The 23255-nt window shown below is 32.1% G+C and overlaps 1 protein-coding gene across 3 annotated transcripts in view; it reads right to left on the reverse strand.

Annotated features, from left to right (window-relative positions):
- Nucleotides 1–23255, reverse strand: part of FEZ2 (fasciculation and elongation protein zeta 2) — a 44354-nt gene that overhangs the window by 7847 nt on the left and 13252 nt on the right. For 2 of the 3 annotated variants that reach the window (XM_051976141.1, XM_051976140.1), the window contains exons 3-6: nt 18755–18871; nt 15113–15254; nt 13597–13865; nt 734–814 (exon numbers count right to left, since the gene is read on the reverse strand). In XM_051976141.1, the coding sequence (XP_051832101.1) occupies nt 734–814; nt 13597–13865; nt 15113–15254; nt 18755–18871 (609 nt within the window). The remainder of the gene's footprint in view (nt 1–733; nt 815–13596; nt 13866–15112; nt 15255–18754; nt 18872–23255) is intronic. The other variant, XM_051976142.1, reaches the window with a different exon arrangement.

A 23255-nucleotide genomic window follows, 5' to 3' on the forward strand; every position in this document is an offset into this window, starting at 1 on the left:
TCTCAAGTAATCAAGCTAAATGTAAGTTTTCTCCTGAAAATCAGAGATTAAACATATCTATTAGAAATGGAATTTCTATATTTAAAGGGTTGTTTAATATTAGAAAAGAGAAATTTGAAATGTTATTAATAAGCTATACATTTGCAAGTCTGATTCTTATAAAAAGCTCATTGATAATCCTGGATGATTTATGTCTCCAACCTTCACTCATCAGAATTAATTCAGCATGGCTGGCTATATAAATTCAATATTATGACCTACATATAGCTAAGTCCTAGTGTCTTCTTTTAATACAATTAAAAGGAAAAATGTATATATGATAGATGGATGGATGTTTGTGGAAAAACTAATTCAAAAGCCAAATCAAACAATAAAGGCTGTAACATTTGACTTTTTTTTTTCTGATGAAACAAGGTCAAGTTATCTTTAGCTCTTTACATAAAGGGAATAGCCCCTTCTCCTTAGCTTTTTAAAATAGTGCACAAACATTTAAGGCTAAGCATGAAGACTACAGTTATATAGTAAATGTAAAGCCTATATGTGTGTGTATGTGTGTGTTCTAATCTGAAAATTTTCTCCCTCAAGAGAAATTCTGCAGACTTAAATGTATAGAACTTCCACTTTTCCCATGTAATAGTCTTAGTTAATTAATAAAACTAACAGCTTTCAAGATCTGGACTTACATAGAGATGCAACAAGCAGAGAATGAAGGAAAATAAAGATAACCGAGCACCTGTTTCTCTCCACCCGAATTCCCAAAGGTGTGGCGGAAGCCATTCTGAATGACATTTGAGATCCCTTCCATGCTGAAGCGCTAAAGGCAGCAAAAATATGGCCAGGAAGACAAGGACAGAGAAAGAAGTTCAAAGACTATTAGTAAGAATTCACCATGATGGCATAAGTGTCCAAGAAACATGCAGTTAGAAAAATGCCCCTACTTATTCAGAAATAACATCCTTTCTTTGTGATTTCAATTTCAAAATTCAAAATAGCAAACATTTCCATGAATATTTTACCTGATTCTGCTGCCAGGTAAATTTATTACAAGGAAACATTTTAAATGGAATATTATGATTTTTTTAATCTGAATACAATTTTTAAGTTAACTGGTAATTTTTATCAAAGCAATATTTTTAAATGTTTATCTATTTTTGCCAAAATTCCAAAAATCGAAACAGTACATTTCCAGTAAAAGTTTACAAGCTTTAGACAAAAATCATTTGTCAAATGTTAAGAATCTTATTTGTGAAATTAATTACTGCTTCTTACCCATTTGGATATTGAGAAATATAAGCTGCATGCAATTCAATGGAGAAATGGAACTCTCAACATTAGATATGCTTTTGGAGAAAGCACACATTTCGTAGACCTGTCTTAAACATCCATTTAAGTTCTGAGAAATAGCCCTGGCCTACTCTGATCAACAAACTGTGACTGCCTAGAATTAACTTCCTGAAATACACTGTCCAGCGGCAGGTTGAGCTTTTTCCTAACAATTAATCTGATTCATAACCAACCTGAAATTAAATCAGGAGTGTAGTAAAGCTATTAAGAAGCCTGAAGGCCCTTGACTTAGTCACATCATCCAGAATCCTACAGAATAAGTAATTTTTTAAAAATGGAACCCTGGAAAGAAAGTTAATTCCTGATAGTTCTAGGACTTCTTTTCCTTCTATTTGTCCAGGGAAGGATCAGTCAATCAACACATTCATTTACTCAATTCCTGTCTTACAAAGAAAATAAAAGAAACAGGAGATTCAATCTTTGACCTCAAGAAACTTTTAATCTCGTATTGGCTCTTCATTGTCTTAGTTATGTGACCTGCCACAAGTTGTTTAACCTTGCTAAATATCTCATTTTCCTCATCTATAAAATAAGGGAGTTTAAATAAATATCTAAAATCCATTCCTGTATCAAAATGATATGATTTTAGAATTTTCTAGCCTTAATAGTAGTTGACATCTGGATCAGGAAGATAATTTGGAGTATCAAAAATGATATTAAAATATCCAAATATAAATATAAATAAATATCCAAATAAAATATCCAAATAAATAAATAAAAATTACCGGTGATAATAATAAAAAACAGGACTTTATGGTTTATAAAACACTTTAATATATATATCTCTTTTTTTTCTCAAAACAATTGAGATAAGTAGTACAAATAATATTATTTCCATTTTACAATTGATCAGAAAAAGCAAATGACTTAACCAAGTTTCAAACCTGTCTTCTGAAACTAAATCCAGTGCCTTTTTCACTACTGCAGCTGCTTCTCTGATTAAAAAAAAAAAATGCAATTTCTATATAGGATGCCAGAGAGTAAGATGTACATAGAAATGAGTCTAGCTCAAACAATCACAATGAGGCTAGTAAGGGATTTGATGCAGAGAATCAGTAGCTCATCTTTTTCTATATAAGATAACCCTCTTCAGGGAAGACAAGCTACATAATCTGCCTGTGAAATTTGACCCATGGAGCTTTAATGTGTTCCTAATTTAGCAAATTCTCTCTGTCTCTCCTCCTACTCCCCATCATTCCCTCTACCACTCCACACCCCAACATACACATAGCAACTTTTCCATGTTACTAAGGCTGGCTTCCTGTCTCCTTCATGTAACAGTCTAAAAAATAACCTAGCATCACAGAATCTAGAGAAGGAACAGGTCTTAAAGATCATCTAGCCCCACCCCATATTTACAAATATGAGAAAATGTAACTGGGAAAACTTAAATTATTTGCCCAAGGTCACAAAGTAAGTAGTAGAGGCTACATTCAATCCCAGTGCCTTTGGCTCACCGAGTCTCTCTTGCTTTAAAATACATCTCAAGCACCATCTTTTATATAAAGCTTTTTCTGATCTCCTTCAAAGCTAGTGCCCTCCCTTGCAATCTGCCTTATATTTAATTATTTACAATAGGTTTACATTTATTCTGTATAAATGTATACATATTTGCTGCCTAATCCATTCATATGTAAACTCCCATTCAGAACTGCTTCATTCTCTGCATCCCCAGTGTCTAGCAAAGTGCCTGACACAAAGCAAGCCTTAATATGTTCTTGAATGGTTATGTAATTGACTCCCAAGTCTAACATTCTTTCTACTACACAATAGTCCCTTGTCCTTGTGGGATTGTGAGTGGATATATTGGAAGTTGGAAGGAACCTTAGTGACCATCTAGTACAACCTAAACCCTGAAAGAATCACTACACTGAACCATATGAGTGGCCACCTATCCCTGTTTGAACACCACCAATGAGAGGGAACCCTTCATTCCTAAAACATTATATTCCTTTTAGTTAGAAACAATTTCCTAGTAACTAGAGCTAACACTGTCTAAATCAGGCTCTTTGCTCTTACTCACTGCTCCTGGTTCATTTTCCAGAAGCCAAATGGAACAAATCTAATCCTTCTTCCTCATAATAGACTTTCATATATTTGAAGATAATATTCATGTTTACCCTGAGTTTTCCTTTCTCCAGGATAAACATACCCTAGTCTTTCATACTATCCTCATAACAACTCTTCACAGTCTGGCTGCTCTCCTCTAGATGATTTAAAGCTTAGAAATGTTCTTAACTGTGGAATCCAAAATTAATACTCCATAATACTCCAGATGAGCTATGACAGAGTAGAAAGGGACTATCATTTCCTTATTTTTGAAAGCTATACTTCTTTAAAAGTAAAACAAGATTATAACAGCTTTTGTGATAGCCAGATCACAGCTAGATATAATTAGATTGGATCTACCAAAATCCTAAAGCCCTGGGAGTCCACAGCTTCAACCATCTTAAGTTGATATTAAACTATCAATGACTATTCTTTTTATCCACAGTTCAACCAATTCAAATCTATCCAATTGTCTAGCCAAAATAGTTTTCAATTATTTGGTGAAATCTATATAAATGATATATAAAGAATTCCCATGATAAGTTTAAATAACCCTGGCAAAAAAAAAAGGATATAAGATTGTTCTGGCTAACCTGCTGTTACTAAAAACATTATAGCTCTTTATAACCACCATTTCCTTTTCGGACTTTTCATTAATAATTTTTTTTAGTGATCCAATTTAGGATTTTGCCAGGAATTAACATCAAATTCACTAGCTCATAGTTTTTAGACTCAGTTCTCTTCTCTTCTTCAACAAACAAAACATTTAGGAAGCCAGACAGGCAACCAAGTAAGCAGGGAGGGAAATGTTAATATAGTAGAAAGGAATAAGAAATTAGGGATGCAAGTAGGCCAATAGAGGCCCAATAGAAACTAAAATCTGCTTCATTTCTTGATGCTCCCACTTCAAAGCTCCCACCAGACTGTATTCAGTCTAGCACTGTCCTAGAGGCTGACAGTAACAAAGTTGATTCTTTCAGGGAACAGATCACAAGTAAGGGAGAATACTTAGTGGCAAATTTTTTACCCAAAGAAGTTGTTAGAACTTTATAGCTTTTTTAAAAAGACTATCTTAAACAATCATGATTTAGTCCAGGACCACTCAGACATTAATTTCTCCATCCCTGATCCAATCTTTCTCATCAAAAGCCATAACAGGCCATATGGTCTCAATGTGAAAAAGAAGTTGTATAAATGCAAAAAGCCCTTCCATGGCACCAACTATCAATGATGTCTAATGCCATGATGAAAGCAAACAGTAACTGGTGGACATCATTGGAAAAAAACGAACAAACATTGGTCAAGAAATACAGGAAGATCAAAATGTGGTTAGAAGTCCTTATTTCCAGCACAGAGAACAGGAACAATTGCAGAATATCCACCCACATTAGGTGGCACAATGGATAGAGTGCTGGTCGTGGAAGTCAAGAAGAGCTGACTTCAAATCTAATCTCAAATACCTACCAGCTGTGTAAACCCTAAGGAAACTGAAAGAATCAGGATAGCAAGTAGTTATTTGTAGGAATTAACTGAACCATACTGACTCCATCTTGTGATTGTGAAGCTAGCTCAGTTCATTGTCTATTCAATATAAGTCTAGTTAAACTTTTATCTTCTAAGAAAATTTTATTCAATTGTAGAAATTAGAGAGGGAAAAAAAAACCTTAACATACTATTTGAATGTAGCCCCATATGGCTGGAAAACTGAACCACATTTACCTGCTGAATTGATATTCTTAACCTATATTATGTTGAACAAAAATCCGATCAGATACAAAGATTAATGAAAGGAGTTTCCTCACAACTGTATATCTAAAGCAACCACATTTCTTATCTCAACTGGTCCCATGCTGATCAACCAGTAATTATTTCCATATTTCCTTCATTGCTTATGGACACTTACAGGGAAGGGGATACCTCTTTGTCTAAATTTAGGGAAATGCATCTCTTCAATCTCTCCCTCCCAACTTTAAGTCCCTAATCTTTCTTCCAACTAGAAATCAGATTATGTTGTGCTGTATTTTTACTTGGCCTTATTTGATTAATTGTTTTTAACGTATAAAAGTCTGTCTCCCTGTATATCCAGGGTCCAGGCCAAAGCTGTGGAAGCCTGGTCCCAATTTGTTGGGCAATTGTTACGTAATGCTTAATAAATGGTTATGCTCAGAAGAGTGAAGCTTTGGCTCTTCAGTCATTTCATCTTTCACAGTCTGGGCAAATGACTTAACCTTATTTTCCTTAGTTTACTCATCTGGAAGATGAGCTGGAGAAGAAAAAAGCAAATCACCATAATATCCTAGGTTGTCCTAAGTAAGTTTTAAGAAAACCATCCTAGGAAGTAAAATGAGAGCTCCACACAAGATATTTTAATTATTAAAAATAAGATTTTTTTTTTAAATTGTCACATGAAATCACATGTAGCAAACACTGCATGAAATGATGTTATCTTTCCTTCTATCTCCCCCCCCCCAATCAATTTCTAGGCAATTGAAATAAAAATGGCAAAATTCAAAGAAACAGGTTAACTATTTCTTGTAGCCTTTACTTCATTCAGAAGGTTTACACTGTGAACTTGTGAACCAACACCGCACCAAGATATACTTATGGTTCTTTTGAGTGACAAGAATGGCTTAATCTACATGAGAGTTTCGTGTGCTAGAATGAATAATAAAAGAGTACAAAGAATTAGATTTTTTTCAGCTGACCATCTGCTCACCCAGCAAATTCAGACACTGATGAAACCAAGCTTCAAGGTTAAACACAAAACAAAGTAAAGGCTATACATAAATAAAATTGTAAATTTTAATTAAACTAAGTGACAATAACAGCTATGATAGAAAAACCAATTTATTCAATGGTTATTGAATGTTTAGAAGTTCATTTCTCTAATGAAATGTGGGCTAACCATTTCCAAAATTAAAATGGAAAAATATGAATGGCAGGCTTAGTTTACACGGAGTTAAAAGCTGGTGAAGATATGGACCTATTTCTTTTTGGAATCTATCCAATCGTTTTTTTTTACTACTCTTCTCACAAAACAATTAGGATATCCATGTAATATGCCCCTTGCAGAATGGAACTGTTGATAAGACCATGTTAAGAAGTAGGGAAATGATTAAGCATTACAATATTTACCTAATTACTAATCCCACTACTGAAAAGATGCCAAAGAAATAATAATATATAGACTGTGGAAGTTAATTACTTGATCCAGTGTTTTAAGTAATATTACTCAGACTTGAGAATGGGCACAATTGCCTAATGACCACTTCCTTCCCTAGTTGAGCATATCTTTAAACTATTATCATCAGTCACTCACAGGAAGTTTGGTTGTTTTTTGGGTGGTTGTTTTTCCCCGCTATAAAACTAGAAACAATCAAGTATAAATAAGATGTAAAAAGCAAAGACAATAAAATCCTGAGTTAGAAGGAATTATCACATTTTCCAAGATCTTTAAGTCTACACATAAATGCTCTAAAAGTAAAAACTCTAGTGTTAGAATTCTCATCAATATCTCTAAGCCTGCCAGATAACCATCTACTTCTAAAAGAAATTAGAAAAATTCAGGGGAAAAAATTAGAAAAGGAAATTAGAAAAAAAAATTTGAAAAAATGTTTTAAAATTTGATTAACTTTTTTTTTCTTAAACTACAAAAAATATTATTTTGGATTCCCCAAGCTAGGATCCTGAACTTAAAAGACTGGAAATAATTTTAAAGAATAGAAATTACAATCTGTGACACCTCTAAAATCAGTAAAAAATATTAAAGTGGAACTTTCAACATCTTAGGAAATTCCAGGTCCTTCTAAAAAAGAAAGAGAGAGAGAGGAGAAAGAAAGGAGAAAGAGAAGAGAGAGAGGGAGGGAGGGAGGAAAGGAGGGAAAAAGAGGGAAGGGGAGAGAGAGAGAGAGAGAGAGAGATTGGGGTGGCGGTACCAAGAGGAGGTCTCACAGACACAGAAACACACACACACATACACACACACACACACACACACACACACACAAGCATACACATACCATTATGCTGAAAAGCATCCTGATCTAGGTCAAAGAAATGAAAACAGTTAGATGAAAATGGCTCAATAGATACATATTATATTATTACTATCATACCTTTCTCTCACCTCCAATTTCCTAATAATAAACAAATTCTATGAGTGGAGTCATACCAGATTTTTTTTAAGCCTAAAATTTTAAGTAGAAATAAGTTTAAGGGGTACCAAAATGCTCCTGGAAACAGACTAACCTCTCTAGCATTTCCTCAATAACATTTCTATATCTGAGAGTTCAAAATTATAAGGAGAAAATAAAGAAATAAAATTATGATTTATTACTATGTGGCAATACAAATTATTTTCAATAAAGTTTAAATTATATAATTTTCAAATGCCAAATTTTAAGTTTCCTGGATTTTTTTTTGGTTTTTAATTAAGAAAAATTTTTTTGTTCAAAATGATCAGAACATAGAATATGGAAAATTACTTTAAAACAAAAACAAAGAAGCATACTCATCTTTGACTTAACCAATGGCTTACAAGAATTTTATATTAAACTGAAGTTATTTTTTAGATATAATTATAACAAACTGCTTCACATATGCTTCAAAGCCTGAATCTCAGCAAAAGTCAGAAAACTGAATTGAGACTTTACAGATAGAGGTATTGAGATTTTTTTTTTCCAAAACAAAGAAATACTATTTTATAAGTATTCCATTAGAATTAAAAAAAAAAAAAAAAAAAAAAAGGTAATAAGATTTCCACAACTTGTTGACCTAACTTGAATGAAGATCTAATTGGAATAAAACCAGTCTGTCCTTTTTTTTCTTCTAAAGTATATTCTAAAATTTTATTCAACTGTTAGTAAATTTTATAATGAAATTAAATTATCACTAAGTATTTTCAAAAGTCACTTAAGGATTGAATAAAATAATCATTACTAGTCATTACATCAAACTATGTCTGATTTTTCTGAGCATCTTTTAGAATAAATCATGCACTATGTCATGGCTTTTGCATAGACTTGTTGCTATGGAAAATATTTATATCCAAAATCAAATCTGTACCATTGGCAACAAGGAATTTTTGACCACCTCTTAAAAACATGTATTAGTAGACAATAAATTTATATGTCTATGTAAAATCTTCCTAACATTTAAGGTATGCATGCTTTATTAACAAATCTATTTCCAAAATTATTAAATGCTCAAAAGTAAACAGGATCTTATTTTTGGAAATGGCTTTATAATGTCCTATTCCATGCAAACATATACTTTCACTTTCTAGTTGTTATTCATAACTGATATTTCATGTGGCTATTAATTGGGGAAACATGGTGAACCAAAAAACCTCAGGTTTTGGAATAAAAGGACCTGTGTTCAAATCCTACCTCTGCCATAAAATTATCTGTGTGATCCTTGGAAAGTCTTCGGTTTCAATAGCCCATAAAATAAGGAATTGGGGCTAGATGAGTTTTAAAGTCACTTCCTAATTCTAAATCTATGATACTATAATTAATCTGTTGAAAAATATTTTATAAAATAAGCACTTAAATATATAAAATATTTAGGTAATATATATGACCTATAATTAATATACTAATATAGTCATGAATAATAAAATCGATTTCTTCAAATGTATCAGAAAGGTTTGGATAATTTAATCTTTTTTATGGTGAGTACTGTTTCTTGCTATTAGTGCTTTAATTGGTAGATTATCATAAAATAATGTTGTAAATAATAAAAGTAACAGATATGTATAGCACTTTAAAGTTTATTAAGCACTTTATGTTTATATAAACTTCATGTTTAGATAGAACTCCAGATTACCTGTTAAAATAAATGATATTATTAAGAAAGAAAAGTGAGGCCAAAAGAAGGTAAATGACTTGCTCCTGGTCAAAAAACCCGTATAAGAAGTTGAGGCTAAACCCAACTCTTTGTATTCAAGGTAAAATTCTAGGGCTGAAGTCAGCAAACTTTTTCCAATAAAAGATCAGATAATAAATTATCTTAGACTTTGCAGGCCAACAGACAAAATCAAGGACATGAAGTTACATGACAGGAAAACACATTTCCACAAATTTTTATCAACAATATTAAAAATATGATAATATCAAGTGCAATTTTTTGTAATTTCTCTACTAATGAGAAGAATGTTACTCTTTTTTTTTTAGAGGAACAACATTTCACTTAATTAAGATTGAATGGTATTCCCTAACATCAAAATGAATTGCAATTATTCATCTGTTAATGCTAATGAGTAATAAGATTTTACCAATTTTATCTTTGAAAATGTTTATTCACACAGATACTGGCAAATACTGATATCAATGCACAAGCATGATTTTAATTAAGCATATACAACCCTTAGAAGACATCTACAGAATTCTAATAGATTTTTTTCTTGATATTTGTCTTTTAGCATATTATTACATTACATTATAATCACTTCCAGATGAAAATAAGGTAGAAGCTCCTCAATAGCACAGTTAAATGAATCTTTAAATAAGGACAATTCTTTTTCATTTACATCAATATTCAAAAAATGCTTCTGGAACTTTAGTTTGAACTTAGAAAAGATATCCATTGCAAAATTTGTAAGGAAATGGAAATATTGCTTCTTATTTTAACTTCTGACAGCTCAAGAAATATACAAAGCAGCTGGGTATTAGTTATGATTCAAATGTTAGTTTTGATCAATTTACTAAAGTACAAATTTTCCATAAAAGTGCTGTTTTGTCGAATAATTTTATGTTAAATTCATTAAGAAATATAATATCAAGTACAGAAGAAAAGCTAATCTCCAAACTCATTCACTGACCAAGATTTTTTCTGTTGCCATATCTTCCAAGGAATCCTGAACAGTCTTAAGATACGGATAGGGGACAAACTCACTATAAGGAAGTTGTTTTGTTCTACCAAATCAAATGTCTTTCATTCAACAAACAATACAAACAATCAGACTTTTTATTCTTTTTATCTTTCAATTTTATCTTTCAATTACTTGTAAAATGGCAAAGATGTGGCACATAATTGAATATTGCTTAGTGAAAGACTTTTCAGCTCATATTTACATCAAGAATGCCCTTGATTTGAATACAGATGCCTCTGGTTTTATATAGGTGAAAGAACAGACTTATGGGTAAACTGATGTGCTCTTAAGCCAGATCATTCAAATCTGACTACTGCTACAAACTTTTGTGACCTTGGCAAATCACTTAACCCCAATGTGCCTCAGTTTCTTAAGTTATGTCCCTGTACTAAAAAAAGTCATAACATATATATATCCAGCAAAGCTACTTTTTGAGGCATTATCATGGAAAAGTACTTAAAATTGTATTTCCATTGTAATGCAAATTGCTTTTTCAATTACAATGATTATGTTATTCATGCTCTTAAGAAAATAAGTATATATCCCAATAGTATGAGGAAAAAAATCCAAATCAAAACAAAAATATGACTATTTTTAATGCAACATCAGAATAGCAAACAATAAAGGAATTTTAAGTACTATTTGAAACTACCCTAAGAAATACTAAAAACAAGCTTCAACTTTGAATTTCAATATGGATCAGTATCAATAATTCTGAGAAAAGCGCTCACACACCTCAAGCCCTACTAAATGCTATTTTTATGCAGAATATGGAGGAATATAAAAGGTTAGCCATTTTCTAGAACCAGTTATATAAATAGCAATTTGAACTTCACCAAAAAATAGCGATAATTTAATTAACCACCTATTACTATTTCTAGAATCATAGGTTTCAAGAAAAAAGCATATTTATGAAAAAAATGCAAAAAGTAAGCACTAATAGCTAAGCCATGTCCTTACAGCTGACCAAAGATTTTGACAGCAAACAAGTTACAGCAAAGCAAAATCTTAAGAATAAATTTCACAAGACTCAATCATCTAAGAAGTTCACAATCATTGAGACTATTTCATTACAAAATAAGAGAAAACTAAATCATAATTAGTTTTTCCTTATCAAATCAGCTTCTTAATACCATAAATGGTATGAAGCAGATTTGCCCAATGGCTCCAATTATAACCAGGTCTTGATATAACACAATACTAGAATCCACAAGTTGCCTAGAAATTGTTCTAGGGAAAAATCTGTTTATTTACTATGTTCTTTTATTTTAATTAAATGTAAATTTTATTCCCCAATCTTAATTGAAGAAAGAAAATTTTAAACTATGTATAGTATGAATATAAAGTAATAAACTATTTGTTTCTTTCAATATTTAACAAAACGTATAGCCAAATTTCCAAAGTGGTATTTTTCTTCAAAGTAGTCATGGGGGGACAGGGCAATGCAATAGAAGGAAAGTGGGGCTAAACCCTTGTATTAACAGTACTATCATTGCTCAAAATATTTTTGGAACTCTTCTTTTGGAAATGCCTTCAGCGCCAGTTTATGAGTCACACAAGAAAAATCAGTCCCAGGTCCTGTCTTCCTGTCTCTGTCTAAATGTGTCTAGGCATAAAACTACATTACATAGAAAAACAAACCAATTTAAGATCTGGCATTTAAATCAGTGAATCAGGTGATTTAAGTAAAAGTACCTACCCTGTCACCTACTCTGCTGATTCAAAAAGCTAGAAAACAATAGTATCTATCTTTGCTGCCCACAACCCAGCTCCTCCTCCATAAATCTTTTCTATAAGAGAGCAAGAAAGCTAGATATATTAAAAAATATTTCCTCTTTAAATATACAAACTGTGCTTCAAGATTGACTTTTGTCAATTTCTATTTTTGCTTGAAGAAAATATCTCTGCAATAGAGACCACCTTGTACTGAGACCAATAATAGCACAGCATTTTAGGTGATGTGATACTTTTGTTTGGATTAACATCTCTGTGGCAGCACAGCAACTCAAGAATTGCATTCCCTCTCCAGGACTCACTCAACTTTAGTTTAGTCAATGATATGCATTTGTCTACTACAGCATTTCCTAAACTAATTAAATCTCAGAACATTTGTGGGGCTAGAAATATAGCAATGTAAACCATAAAAAAAACTGGATCATCTTGGGGTATGAAATGCTCCTAAGATTGAGGGTCAGGAAAATTTGTGCATGAAACAAAGGAAAAACAAGGCTATTTTCATACTCCCAAAACTGATATACATATTTGTTATTTGATACATATTTGATACAGACATAATTTTTGTTATTATTTTATAGGGAAAAAATGGTAAAATATTCTGAAGACAGAATTTTTCTAATGGAATCCCTAGTCACATTAAATGACACACCAAATATATACAGTACAAAGTTTGAGGAATGCTAGTTTATAAATTACACTTGATAATTTAGATGAAACTATAATTTAGATTGTAGCAAACTATGTTTAATGTTTTATAACTTTACCTTTGTCCTTTTTTTCCCCTAAAGTCATACTCACAATGAAATAAAAAGGCTGGTTCACTTTAGGAAAATTGGTCCTCAAGCAAGCATTTTTACTCTTAAAGCAAAGTTGGCTCTTCTTGGTATATAGCAGACAATGCTAATGAGTATGTTGGAGTATCCCAAAATGGTTCCAGGAGTAAGCATAGTCAAAGTGAAACAGAGGTATAGAAAATTTAAAAAACAAACAAACAAACAAAAAAAAAAAAAAAAACACTGAAGGAAAGACAGACTGTAGTCTCATCAAAGGAAATTGCAGGATTGCTCCAGAAACACAAAAGAGCTGGGAATAAAGTTCAGGTATTACTGGTGCCAACAAATCTCACCCTTTTTCCATTGTGAGAGACCTAAAACGTTTAGCCAAATGTTTTATGTGGGATCTCTTCAAATGGGATCATTTCCACTAAGAAATGCTGACTCACAATTTATTTTACTATAAAGACTGACATTTTCAAACAACTGTGCATTTTTTGGATTTTAAAAAACTGTACTATCTTTGTACTAGTCACTTCTTGGAATTTTCCTTCCTTCTCACCATTTCTACTTATTTCTACCTTATTTTTCTGTGTTGGATTCTCCAGTTCACCTTCTCACTAAAAAAATGGTTCTAACCAACAATGACATCCCTCAGTGAGAGATGATTTTGTTTTTTTGTTTCAAAGTAACAAATTCCTTCATATTTATTACTTATAGTGCTCCTGTGGTTTCCTGTGTTATAAAGTATTACTGACTTAAACCATATGTAATTGGAGATGAATATTGCCTATGAATATGAAGACCAAACATCTCACTTACTGTTCCAGGCATATGACTTTTCTCATTCTTGCCATTCTGTGGACTGTTATTTTTCAGTTTCTTTTTCTTTTTTGCTGTTTCTTTATGTTCCTTCTGTTTGTTTTGAACTTCAATAAGGACAGAAATAAAGCTGTTTTTCACTTCCTTTTCAAACTCTAGCTCATCTCGAAGAGCTAACTGCTGAACCAACTCTTCAGAGTAATCCTTGATAGCAGTCTCAATTTCTTCTAGTAGTTCATTTAATTCACTCACTGAGAGCCTTTTTACCCCTGTAATCAACCACAAAGTAGAGTATATTAAGAAAAAATAATTTCTTTAAAAAAAAAAAAAAAGACAGTTTTTTATGCCAAAGAACAAATGTGATTACCAACAATTAAAATAACTATTCATTTTTTTGGGGGGAAAAAGACTTTTGCTTAAATTTCTGGTTAGCAGTCTTGAGTAAAGGCCAAGTAGCTTGTCAGATGAGTAAAGATACATATAAAAAAATTAGTTACAAATCTAAGCCGATTTTTCCCATGCCTGATAAATCAGCTGGGAAGTACAAAAAGAAAAGGAAAAAGCTGAGGAAAATAATGACAAGAAACCACAAGCAATTTAGCAGAAGCCAGTTTTAGGAAAATACACATTAATTAATTGCAGGTACCCAAAAGTTCTCAATTTCCCAGGAATGGTTTTTTTTATTTGTTTGTTTGTTTTGCTGAGGCAATTGGGGTTAAATCACTTGTCCAGGGTCACACAACTAGGAAGTATTAAGTATCTGAGGTCAGATTTGAACTCAAGTCCTCCTGACTTCAAGGGTGGTGCTCTATCCACTGTGCCACTTAGTTGTCCCTCAGGAATATTTTTTTTTAAAAGATGGAAGAATAAAAGAAATCACTCAAACTCCTATATGAATGAAGCACAATTATAAGCTTTTTCTCTATAGTTCCAACAGCTACCACATCTTCTAATCCATAATGAGCATGGAAGAAATGACAATAAAAAGATTTGCTGAACCTAAGCCAAACTAGAGAAGCCAGAAGAATTTAGTCATTGTATTGCATCACAGTTCATCTGAATATTAGAGTCACATCCAGGAAAAATAATCTTACTACTCAGCATGATAGTAAAATATTCCAAAGAAAATTATCCATGAAATTTTTTAGGTCTTTATTCCTCGACATATACCTCTGTCCATAAACCAAGAAGACAGTTAAGCTTTTTAACACTGTCTACTCCATTTGAAAGGTAAGACATACAGAAATCATTAATTGAGGTTCTAGGTAATCAGCAGCTAAATAACCACAAGCTGGTTATACATGTCTAGAAGCTATTCGGAGTAATAAGTTATTAAATTGTATTATGTAATTATTCTATGTATTCTAGTCCCAACTATGATGATTCTAAAATATCCCAGGAGAAAAGACAGAGAAGCCACTTTTAAAAGATAAAAGAGATTATAGATCAAATCTATACAAACTATGTGATAGGGAAAAACAAGTTTAAAGATATAAATTTAAGTAAGGTTTCTTACTCTCCTCATAACTGCTTGTACTAGATCTCTTAAGAGTTTGAATTTCCTGGGAAAGCATGGAGAGACGATCCGACTGTGTTGGGGTTTCATCATCTTCTGGATCAGGTGATTCTTGCATCATTTCTTCTATTTCCTCAATAACCTTCCCAAAAAAAGGTGTTTATAATAATAAAGTTTTTTGTTTTTATTATAATATTAGATAAATCAGTATATTAATATTTATTATTTTAAATTTGTTATTAAATTTATTTTACTAAAAGATGCATTATTAACCACAAAGTAAGAAAAAATTCCTATAACATGCTTAAAGAAACATTAAAATATAATTATAGTAAACTGTTACCCAACATGGTAACTGATAGATAATGTTATAATTAATCACATATTCTGACTGAGAATACAAAACATATATGAAACTCAAAAATATAAGACAAAAAGCCATTGTCCAAGGAAAATTGATCAAAAGATATGAGGAAAAACAGATCTCAAAATAACAGTATGTAATAACTGTATGACCTTGGCAAGTCCCTAACTCTGGGCAGTCACAGTGCTTCAAGTAGTTCTCAAACACTACAAGTTGCTGGCAGAACAGATATACTGGTGGCAGGAATTTCCTCACTGGGAGTTGCTGGTACAAATGAAATCATAATCTAATTGCCCTCACTCAAATCATTAAGAAATGAAAAAAAAATCAAAATAACTCCGAGATTTCCCCTCACATCTAGTTATGAAGCACTTTAAAGTTTACAAAGTACTATATGTATGTTACCTCACTAGATTCTCCTCACAACTCTGTTAGGCCCATTTTACAGAAGAAACTACAGAAGAAAGAAGCAGTAACTTGGCCAGAGATGAAGAGCTAGCATGAATTAACTAGGATTTGAACTCAGGTTTTCCTTACTCCAAATCTCTCTCTCTCTATGCACTATGTTACATACTGAGTTTGTTTTGATAAAGATGACAAAAGACAGAAATAGTTTAGGTTGGAGGGACTGTGAAAATCTATGTACACTAAAGTATTACTTCTAAAGATGTGGATTGGCCCAATTATTCTGAAAAGAATTTTGGAATTATTCTTTAGTGACAAGGTAACAAAAATATCTATACCCAGAGATCCTGTCACATACTACAATGAAGTAAGATAGAATAATCATATATATACTAAAGTATTCATAGCAGCACTTTTTGTGGTAACAAAAAAATGGAAACTAAATAGATGCCCACTGAATGGAGAAAAGTTAAACAAATTATGGTTCCTAAATGTAATACATTATTATTGCATAAGAGTAATGAATGTATGAGGAATTCAGAGCAGCATGAGAACAATTAAATGAACTGATGAAGATCAAATTGAACAGAAGCAGGAACAATAACTACAACAATATAAATAGAAAACAACCTAAAAAGAAAGAAGCTGAATGCTGTGTAATACTAATGAACAAGCCTAGTCCCAAGGAAAGAGATGAAAAAAAATGCAACTCCATCGTCTCTTGCGTAAGTGGGCATCTATGGTGTTGGAATAGTATATATTATTTGGTTATATATTGCTTAGCTTTGCTGAACTGCTTTTTGTTTCTCTTTTATTCTTTATTAAATGTACTATGCTCTGAATAAAAAGGAAAGAGATATATGTAGAAATAAAATAAAAACATAAATTGTTTTTATCAAAAATAGAGAAAAACTATCTCTACTATTAATGGATTATCAGTTTTCAAAGAATTAGAATACAACAAGATGCACTTAACACCAAAATTAAGCTAAATATACCTTAATTTTTCTATGACAAGTCAAAAAAACACTTTGGAACAGCCTACAGGTCATAAAAAAGTTTGGCATATATATGCTAAGCTGACAAATAAAGTTATGGTAAGAAAAAAATTCAAGAACATACAAAACTTATAACATTCTACTAATCCTATCCCTAACCCTAACATTTAATATTCATCAACAAATTTTTAGGACAACTCTAAAATTTTTAGAACTAGAAGTGATCTTAGAGACCATCTGATTTAACCCATCGTTTTGCCAAAGGAAATATCTATGGCTAGTCATTCAAATAAAACGAATAAGAGTTTTGCAGAAAATATAAAAGCAAAAAAAATTTTTCGAATAAAACATGGCAGATTATCTCTTTACCAGTAAAAAAAATTTGCATCATTATATATAAAATGTGAAAAACATGAGGACCTAAGAAATTTATTCCAGCAGAAACACTAAAATAAGATTGGGAATCATTGTCTGCAAGACTTACAAGCAGATTTATAGGTCATAACAGAACACAAACTTTGAAAGCAATTATTTGCTATTATATTTTATGGTAAGCATAAAGCTCCCAACATGATCACTTCTGCTCAAACTCTTACTACAATATTTTTATCCTGCAGTCTACCACTGAGGACAGATTAAAAACTTAGAAAAATGTCAAAGTAGAGCCACAAAAGTCATACAGATGTTAGAAGATAATAATTGTGTGAAAAGACTATTAAAGGAATTACAATTATTTAAATGGGGGGGGGGGGAATGCAGTTAAGAGGAAGAGAAGAAATTATGGGAAAATTTAATATGTTCTAAGTATATGAAGATTAAAATATAAAATAATACCTTCTACCTCCATTAGGAGACAAAATAGAAATAATTCAATTCAAAACAAAAGGAATTACATTAATTATACAAAAGAATTTTGCTATAATAAATACTTAAATATTCTTACATATTGCTTTGAAAAGGATGTGGAAAGCTGTTCTAAAAGTCTTATAATCAAGGTAGATTGTGAGATGGTTTAAATTTTATTTGTTAAAAAATGTCTTTTGCCAAAAAAGACTACAAAATTTTAGGTCATTTTTAGCCCTATAATCTTATGATTTTCCAGAAAGTCTTTTAGGTAAGACTAGATAAGCACATTTTTAATCAATTACTTTTTATCAATTATTTTGTTTTTATTATTCACTTTCTTTCCAAATCCAGAACTACATCTATTATCAGTATGTGTAAGGATAACCTAGAAGAAGGAAAAAACGTAATTACTGTACTTCCTATGTTTCTCTCATCTGTATTTCCTAATCTCTGTCATAGTCATTCCCTCTGCTATTTGGCCTAAAATGCAGAATAACAGAATTTATATAATTAATAATCATGGCAAATAAGGTTTCAAGAAAAAGTCTTTGCATTATATTCTGATGCACAACAGAGGTGGGAAGAATATGTAAAAAATGAAAAACTACACCAACTGGATCAAAATGCAAACAAGACTGGTACTTTATAACATTCCACAGAAAATATTCATTTCTTTCAAAAGTACTGAGTATATATTTCTGATTCATGCTGATAAATTTTATCCAAGATTTAATCAAATTGAATATTCATATTAAGGCTCTTTGTTTTTTAATCTATCTTTCAGTAAAACTAAGTAGCATTTATAATCTAGATTTCTATCGTCAGTGCCAGGGATGCTATAAAATTATACCGATAATTTGAAAGATTCAACATAGTATATATTGTCCTAATTCTAGCTTGGGAAATGAGTCCATTTAAAAATAAATGAAAATAATTGAAGTCTAACAACTTTTGAATCTCCTAAAGAATTTACTGAAAATTATTTTCAATCTTTACTTTGACTTTTATTGAGAAATATTTTCTTCATACCTGATCTGCTGTGAAAAGGGGTTCATCATTGATGCAGGAAACTATAATTGAATGCATATCCAGTTGTTCCCTCAACTCCTCATCATCTGACGTATCAAGAATCAAATTGTCATTTATCTAAAAATAAAAACACAAAATAAAAAGGTATTATGATTTTAAAATATCCTGTGGGGAAGAATTAGAAGAATGAGTCAAGAAGGAAAGCATTTTCATAGATATTCTTTATTCAAAGGCAGTAACACCAGGAAATAAAGCTGAACTGATTCAACAGGAGCCTTAGCCTATATGTTGTTTCTGTGCTTCAATATGAAGAAAACACATATTAAAATTGTTCATTTGAACTCCAAAAAAAAATAAGACAAAGAAAAAGAACTGATTACTAATAATGGAGGAAAAGAACTATGCTGTGACATACAATAATGAAAGAAGAGTTCAAGAACAGGTATAGTTATTTTGTGGCGGAAGTGTGGAGAAAGAATGGAACTAGATACTTGTAAACTCAAATCACTATAAAATATTAATTCAAGGGAAATAAATTCAATAAACCAAGAGTATATGTCTTCTATCTTCTTACTTTGGAGCTCACTCAATCTCTCTGAATGATCTTTTTCTCTCAAGAAGTGAACAAGACTTAAACAATGAACATTACTGAAATTAACAATAATATTTATCATTAATCCTCTAAACAGTGTCAAACATATACACTACCCACAATTCTTCCAGTGCAGCTAGAACTAGATCAAAGCACAATTGAAAGATAATTAACAAAATAAACTAAACTGCAATAAAACAAAGATAACATAATATTCCTTTTTCCCCGCCTCATTCCACTTTCCAAATTCTTATTTTACTAAATGTATGAATTTAAAATTTCCAAAACCAACTAAAGTTGGCTTACACTCAATTCTAGTATAAGGGAGTCAGCTAACTACCACTCTCTCTCTATTCTCCCCGAGCTTGACTTTTGTTTTTGTTCAATTCCAGTCCTATCTCATGAATATTCCTTTACATGTAGGGTTCTCATGGCTGAGTTTATTTTATGATGAATCTGTAAGTTCTCATTCAAAAGTTTAAAGAATATACCAAAATCTGCTCTAGAAAGGAATATAAAATCTAAATCAGCCCCAGAATTTAGTCTGGCCTTAAAGGCAATAATCAAAATAAAGATATCTATTTGACAGTTATAATAAGGTGCATTTAACCAAGCCAAATATTATTTGTATCATATGTTGCTACTGTTGTTCACTTATGTCCACCTAACCCTTGTATCTTACCCATTTTTCTCCTTTATTGGCATTAAGGAAAGGAAGATCACAGCACAGGACATGCTAATCAAAATGCTTTGCAAGCAGGGTATTAACATAGATGTGTTTTTTAAACATTTTTATTACTTAAAGGTGCCAAAATTTCCTAAAAATTGTAACACCAACAATCAAAATCATTTCCATTATGACCAGAACATCAGAAATAATGATCCCATTTTATATATCTATGAGTAAATTGGTTCCCTCCCCTTAATTCCACTCTAATTTCTATAATTCTTTCCAATCTTTACAAGGTAACCTTGGTTGTTATGGGTATCATTACTCAGCATAAATGTTCCTTTATAATTGCCAAGCATTTCCATTATCAAATCCTGTGCCAGAGATATAGACAGAACTGGTAGTACTATTTCCCTAAATGAAATTTAAGAGCCACCAAACAGAAAAAAAATGCCCTCATGTAAATGCCTGGAATGTACCAGTTGCTTGCTCTACAAACAACCCATCATTTTTATAATACACCATCTTGAATTTTAGTTATGTAAAAACTGAAACCGAAATTCAATATGCCTTGGCTTTTCTGAATGACTTTTCTTACTTTAGAAAATCCAATGTCCTTCAATGATAGAGATTCAAATTATGTACTTTTCTTTCCCATAAATGTTATAACCTTAAAGATTGGCAGAAGTCAATGACGTAGCTTTTTTTAAAAAATTAATTAATATGGCTGATTTTAACAATAACAGTTACCTAGATATGCTAATGGCAATTAAAATTCCTCAGGCAACTAAGTTATTTGGCTGAATTAGACTAGGACAGAGAGAGATTAAAGGAATTGAAGAGCTTAAGGATCAAAGAGACAAGGGTATTCAAAGCAAATTGAGGTTGGAGTGAATAAAGAGTTTATGAGCCAGTTATTAAACTTACTGGGGGATGGGGAAGAAGGAAGAATGACTTAGATCTCTGAAGATGACAGAAAGAAGGATCTGGACAAGATGGAATCAATTTTAAAGAAGCCCATATGGTTGCTGAATGATGAAGACAAAGAAAGAGCAAAAAAAGACAAGAAATACATCAACTATTCCTCCTACCCCTCTCTGTCTGAGGTTGTTGTTCGATCATTTTCAATTTTAACTAACTCTTTGTTACCCCTTTTTGGATTTTCTTGGCAAACACATTGGACTGACTTGCATTTCTTTCTCCAGTTCATTTTACAGATGAGGAAATTGAGGCAAAAAAAAGTTAAGTAGCTTGCCCAGAGTCACACAATTAATTTCTGAGGTGAAAATTGGATTCAGGTCATCCCTGATTCCATGCCTAATATTCTAACCACCGTGTACCTTGTAATAGCCAGCTTTAGAGAGACTAGCAAGACATGATAACCTGAGGAAAAAGGCAGGTTTCCAGGAGTGTATATATATGTATGTACACCTATATATGTATATGTATATGTATAAATATACGTAAATTTGCATAAATACATATGAATTATCTGTATTTATCTGTATCTGTAATATCTATGTTATCTATAATAAAGTTGAGATAGTTAAATCCATGGAACTTTATGAGCACAAAGAGAGAAGGAAAAGAGGTTTAGGACAGAACCTTCGCAAACATAAATGACAAGCTAGCAAAGAAGCCTTTAGAGCAATAAACAATTAGAAGACTCAATAGAGAGAAGGTTCCTTAAAGACCAGAGAAAAGCGGGGCAGCTAGGTGGCGCAGTGGTTAGAGCACCAGCTCTGAAGTCTGAGTTAAAATTCAGTCTCAGGCACTTAACACTTCCTAGCTATGTGACCCCTGGGCAAGTCACTTAATCCCAATTGCCTCAGGAAAAAAAAAAAAAAAAAGACCACAGAAAAGGAAGTATGGAAAAGGTGGTCAACAGTACCAGTGCAGCACAAAGATCAAAAAGGATGAAGACTGAGAAAAGATCTTTAGATTTGGCAATTAAGAGATCATTGGTAAATTTGGAGGGAGCAGTTTCAACTGAATGATAAAGTCAGAAGAAAGAATGCAGAGTCAAGAAGTGAGTATAAACAGTTTTTAAGAAGTTTGTTGAAAAATGGAGAAGAGATATAAGATGATAGCTTGAGGGAATGGTAGAGTTTTACTAAAGTTTTGGGGTTTTGGTATTTTCTTTAAGTAATGAGGAAGATTTTATCATGTTTGAAGGCAGTAGAGAAGAAATGGAGAGAGATAGAGTGTGTATGAGAGAGAAAGACAGAGACTGAGAGACTTAGAAACTGAGCTTACAATCTGATGGTGAGGATGGGAGTGGTTAGTATCAAAGGCACAAATCAAGATGTTAGCCTTGGAGAATACAGAAGGACCCTCTCTTTGTCAGACTGGGAGACAACAAGAAGTTATCAAGGAATTTTGAGATAAAGAGAAGGAGAAAAGTAGAAGCTCATGTTTAATGGCCTCAATATTCTCATTAAAGAGGTGAGGTGCCCAGTTAAGAAAGGGAGTAAGAGGTGTGAGAAGCTGTAGAATTGTTTCTGTGAGGAGTTAAATAGGTAATCAATTGGGGAGAAATAAAAGGATTAGCTTGCTGTACCAGAGAACCCAGCCCAGATTGAATAACATGAATTTATAACACACTCTTATTATTCTTATGAGATTTCTTACACAACTACATTTGGTGGATTATAAACAAGAGTAGAGGTCTCATTCAGTTTGCCAGAAGTTAAGTGCCAACAGGACAGAAGGGCAAGGAATTCAAAAATAGAGTATAGAATTGAAATGGCAAAATACTGGGTTGAGATTAGAGGAAGAAAGTGAATTTATGCCAAGGAATGAATGACCCATAAAGGGGCCTTTGTGGGGGGGCAGGTGGGAGGGAAAGGAAAGAAATAAGCATTTATATATCATCTACTTTGTTTCAGGTACTTTGCTAAGTGCTTTCTTTACAAATACTATCTCATTTGATCCACATGATTGGTTTGCACAACAAATGCTGTTATTCTTCCCATTTTACACTTGAAAAAACTGAGGCAAATAGATTAAGTAACCTGCTCAGCTACTGAGTATCTGATGCTGGATTTTAACTCGGGTCCCACCTACTCCAAGCCTCATCCACTATAAATACTGTAATACTGCCAAGGAGCAGTTAATAAAGATTCAGCAGGGTAGAGCCAAGGAAATAACTCTCTTTTCTAGGAGATGGATGGAGATAGACACACTGCAACTTATGTAGAGATTCAAGTAGGCAAATTAGGCAAATTAGTGGTTATTCA

The sequence above is a fragment of the Antechinus flavipes genome, chromosome 2 (assembly GCF_016432865.1).
Source record: "Antechinus flavipes isolate AdamAnt ecotype Samford, QLD, Australia chromosome 2, AdamAnt_v2, whole genome shotgun sequence".
In the NCBI taxonomy this organism is placed as follows: Eukaryota; Metazoa; Chordata; class Mammalia; order Dasyuromorphia; family Dasyuridae; genus Antechinus; species Antechinus flavipes.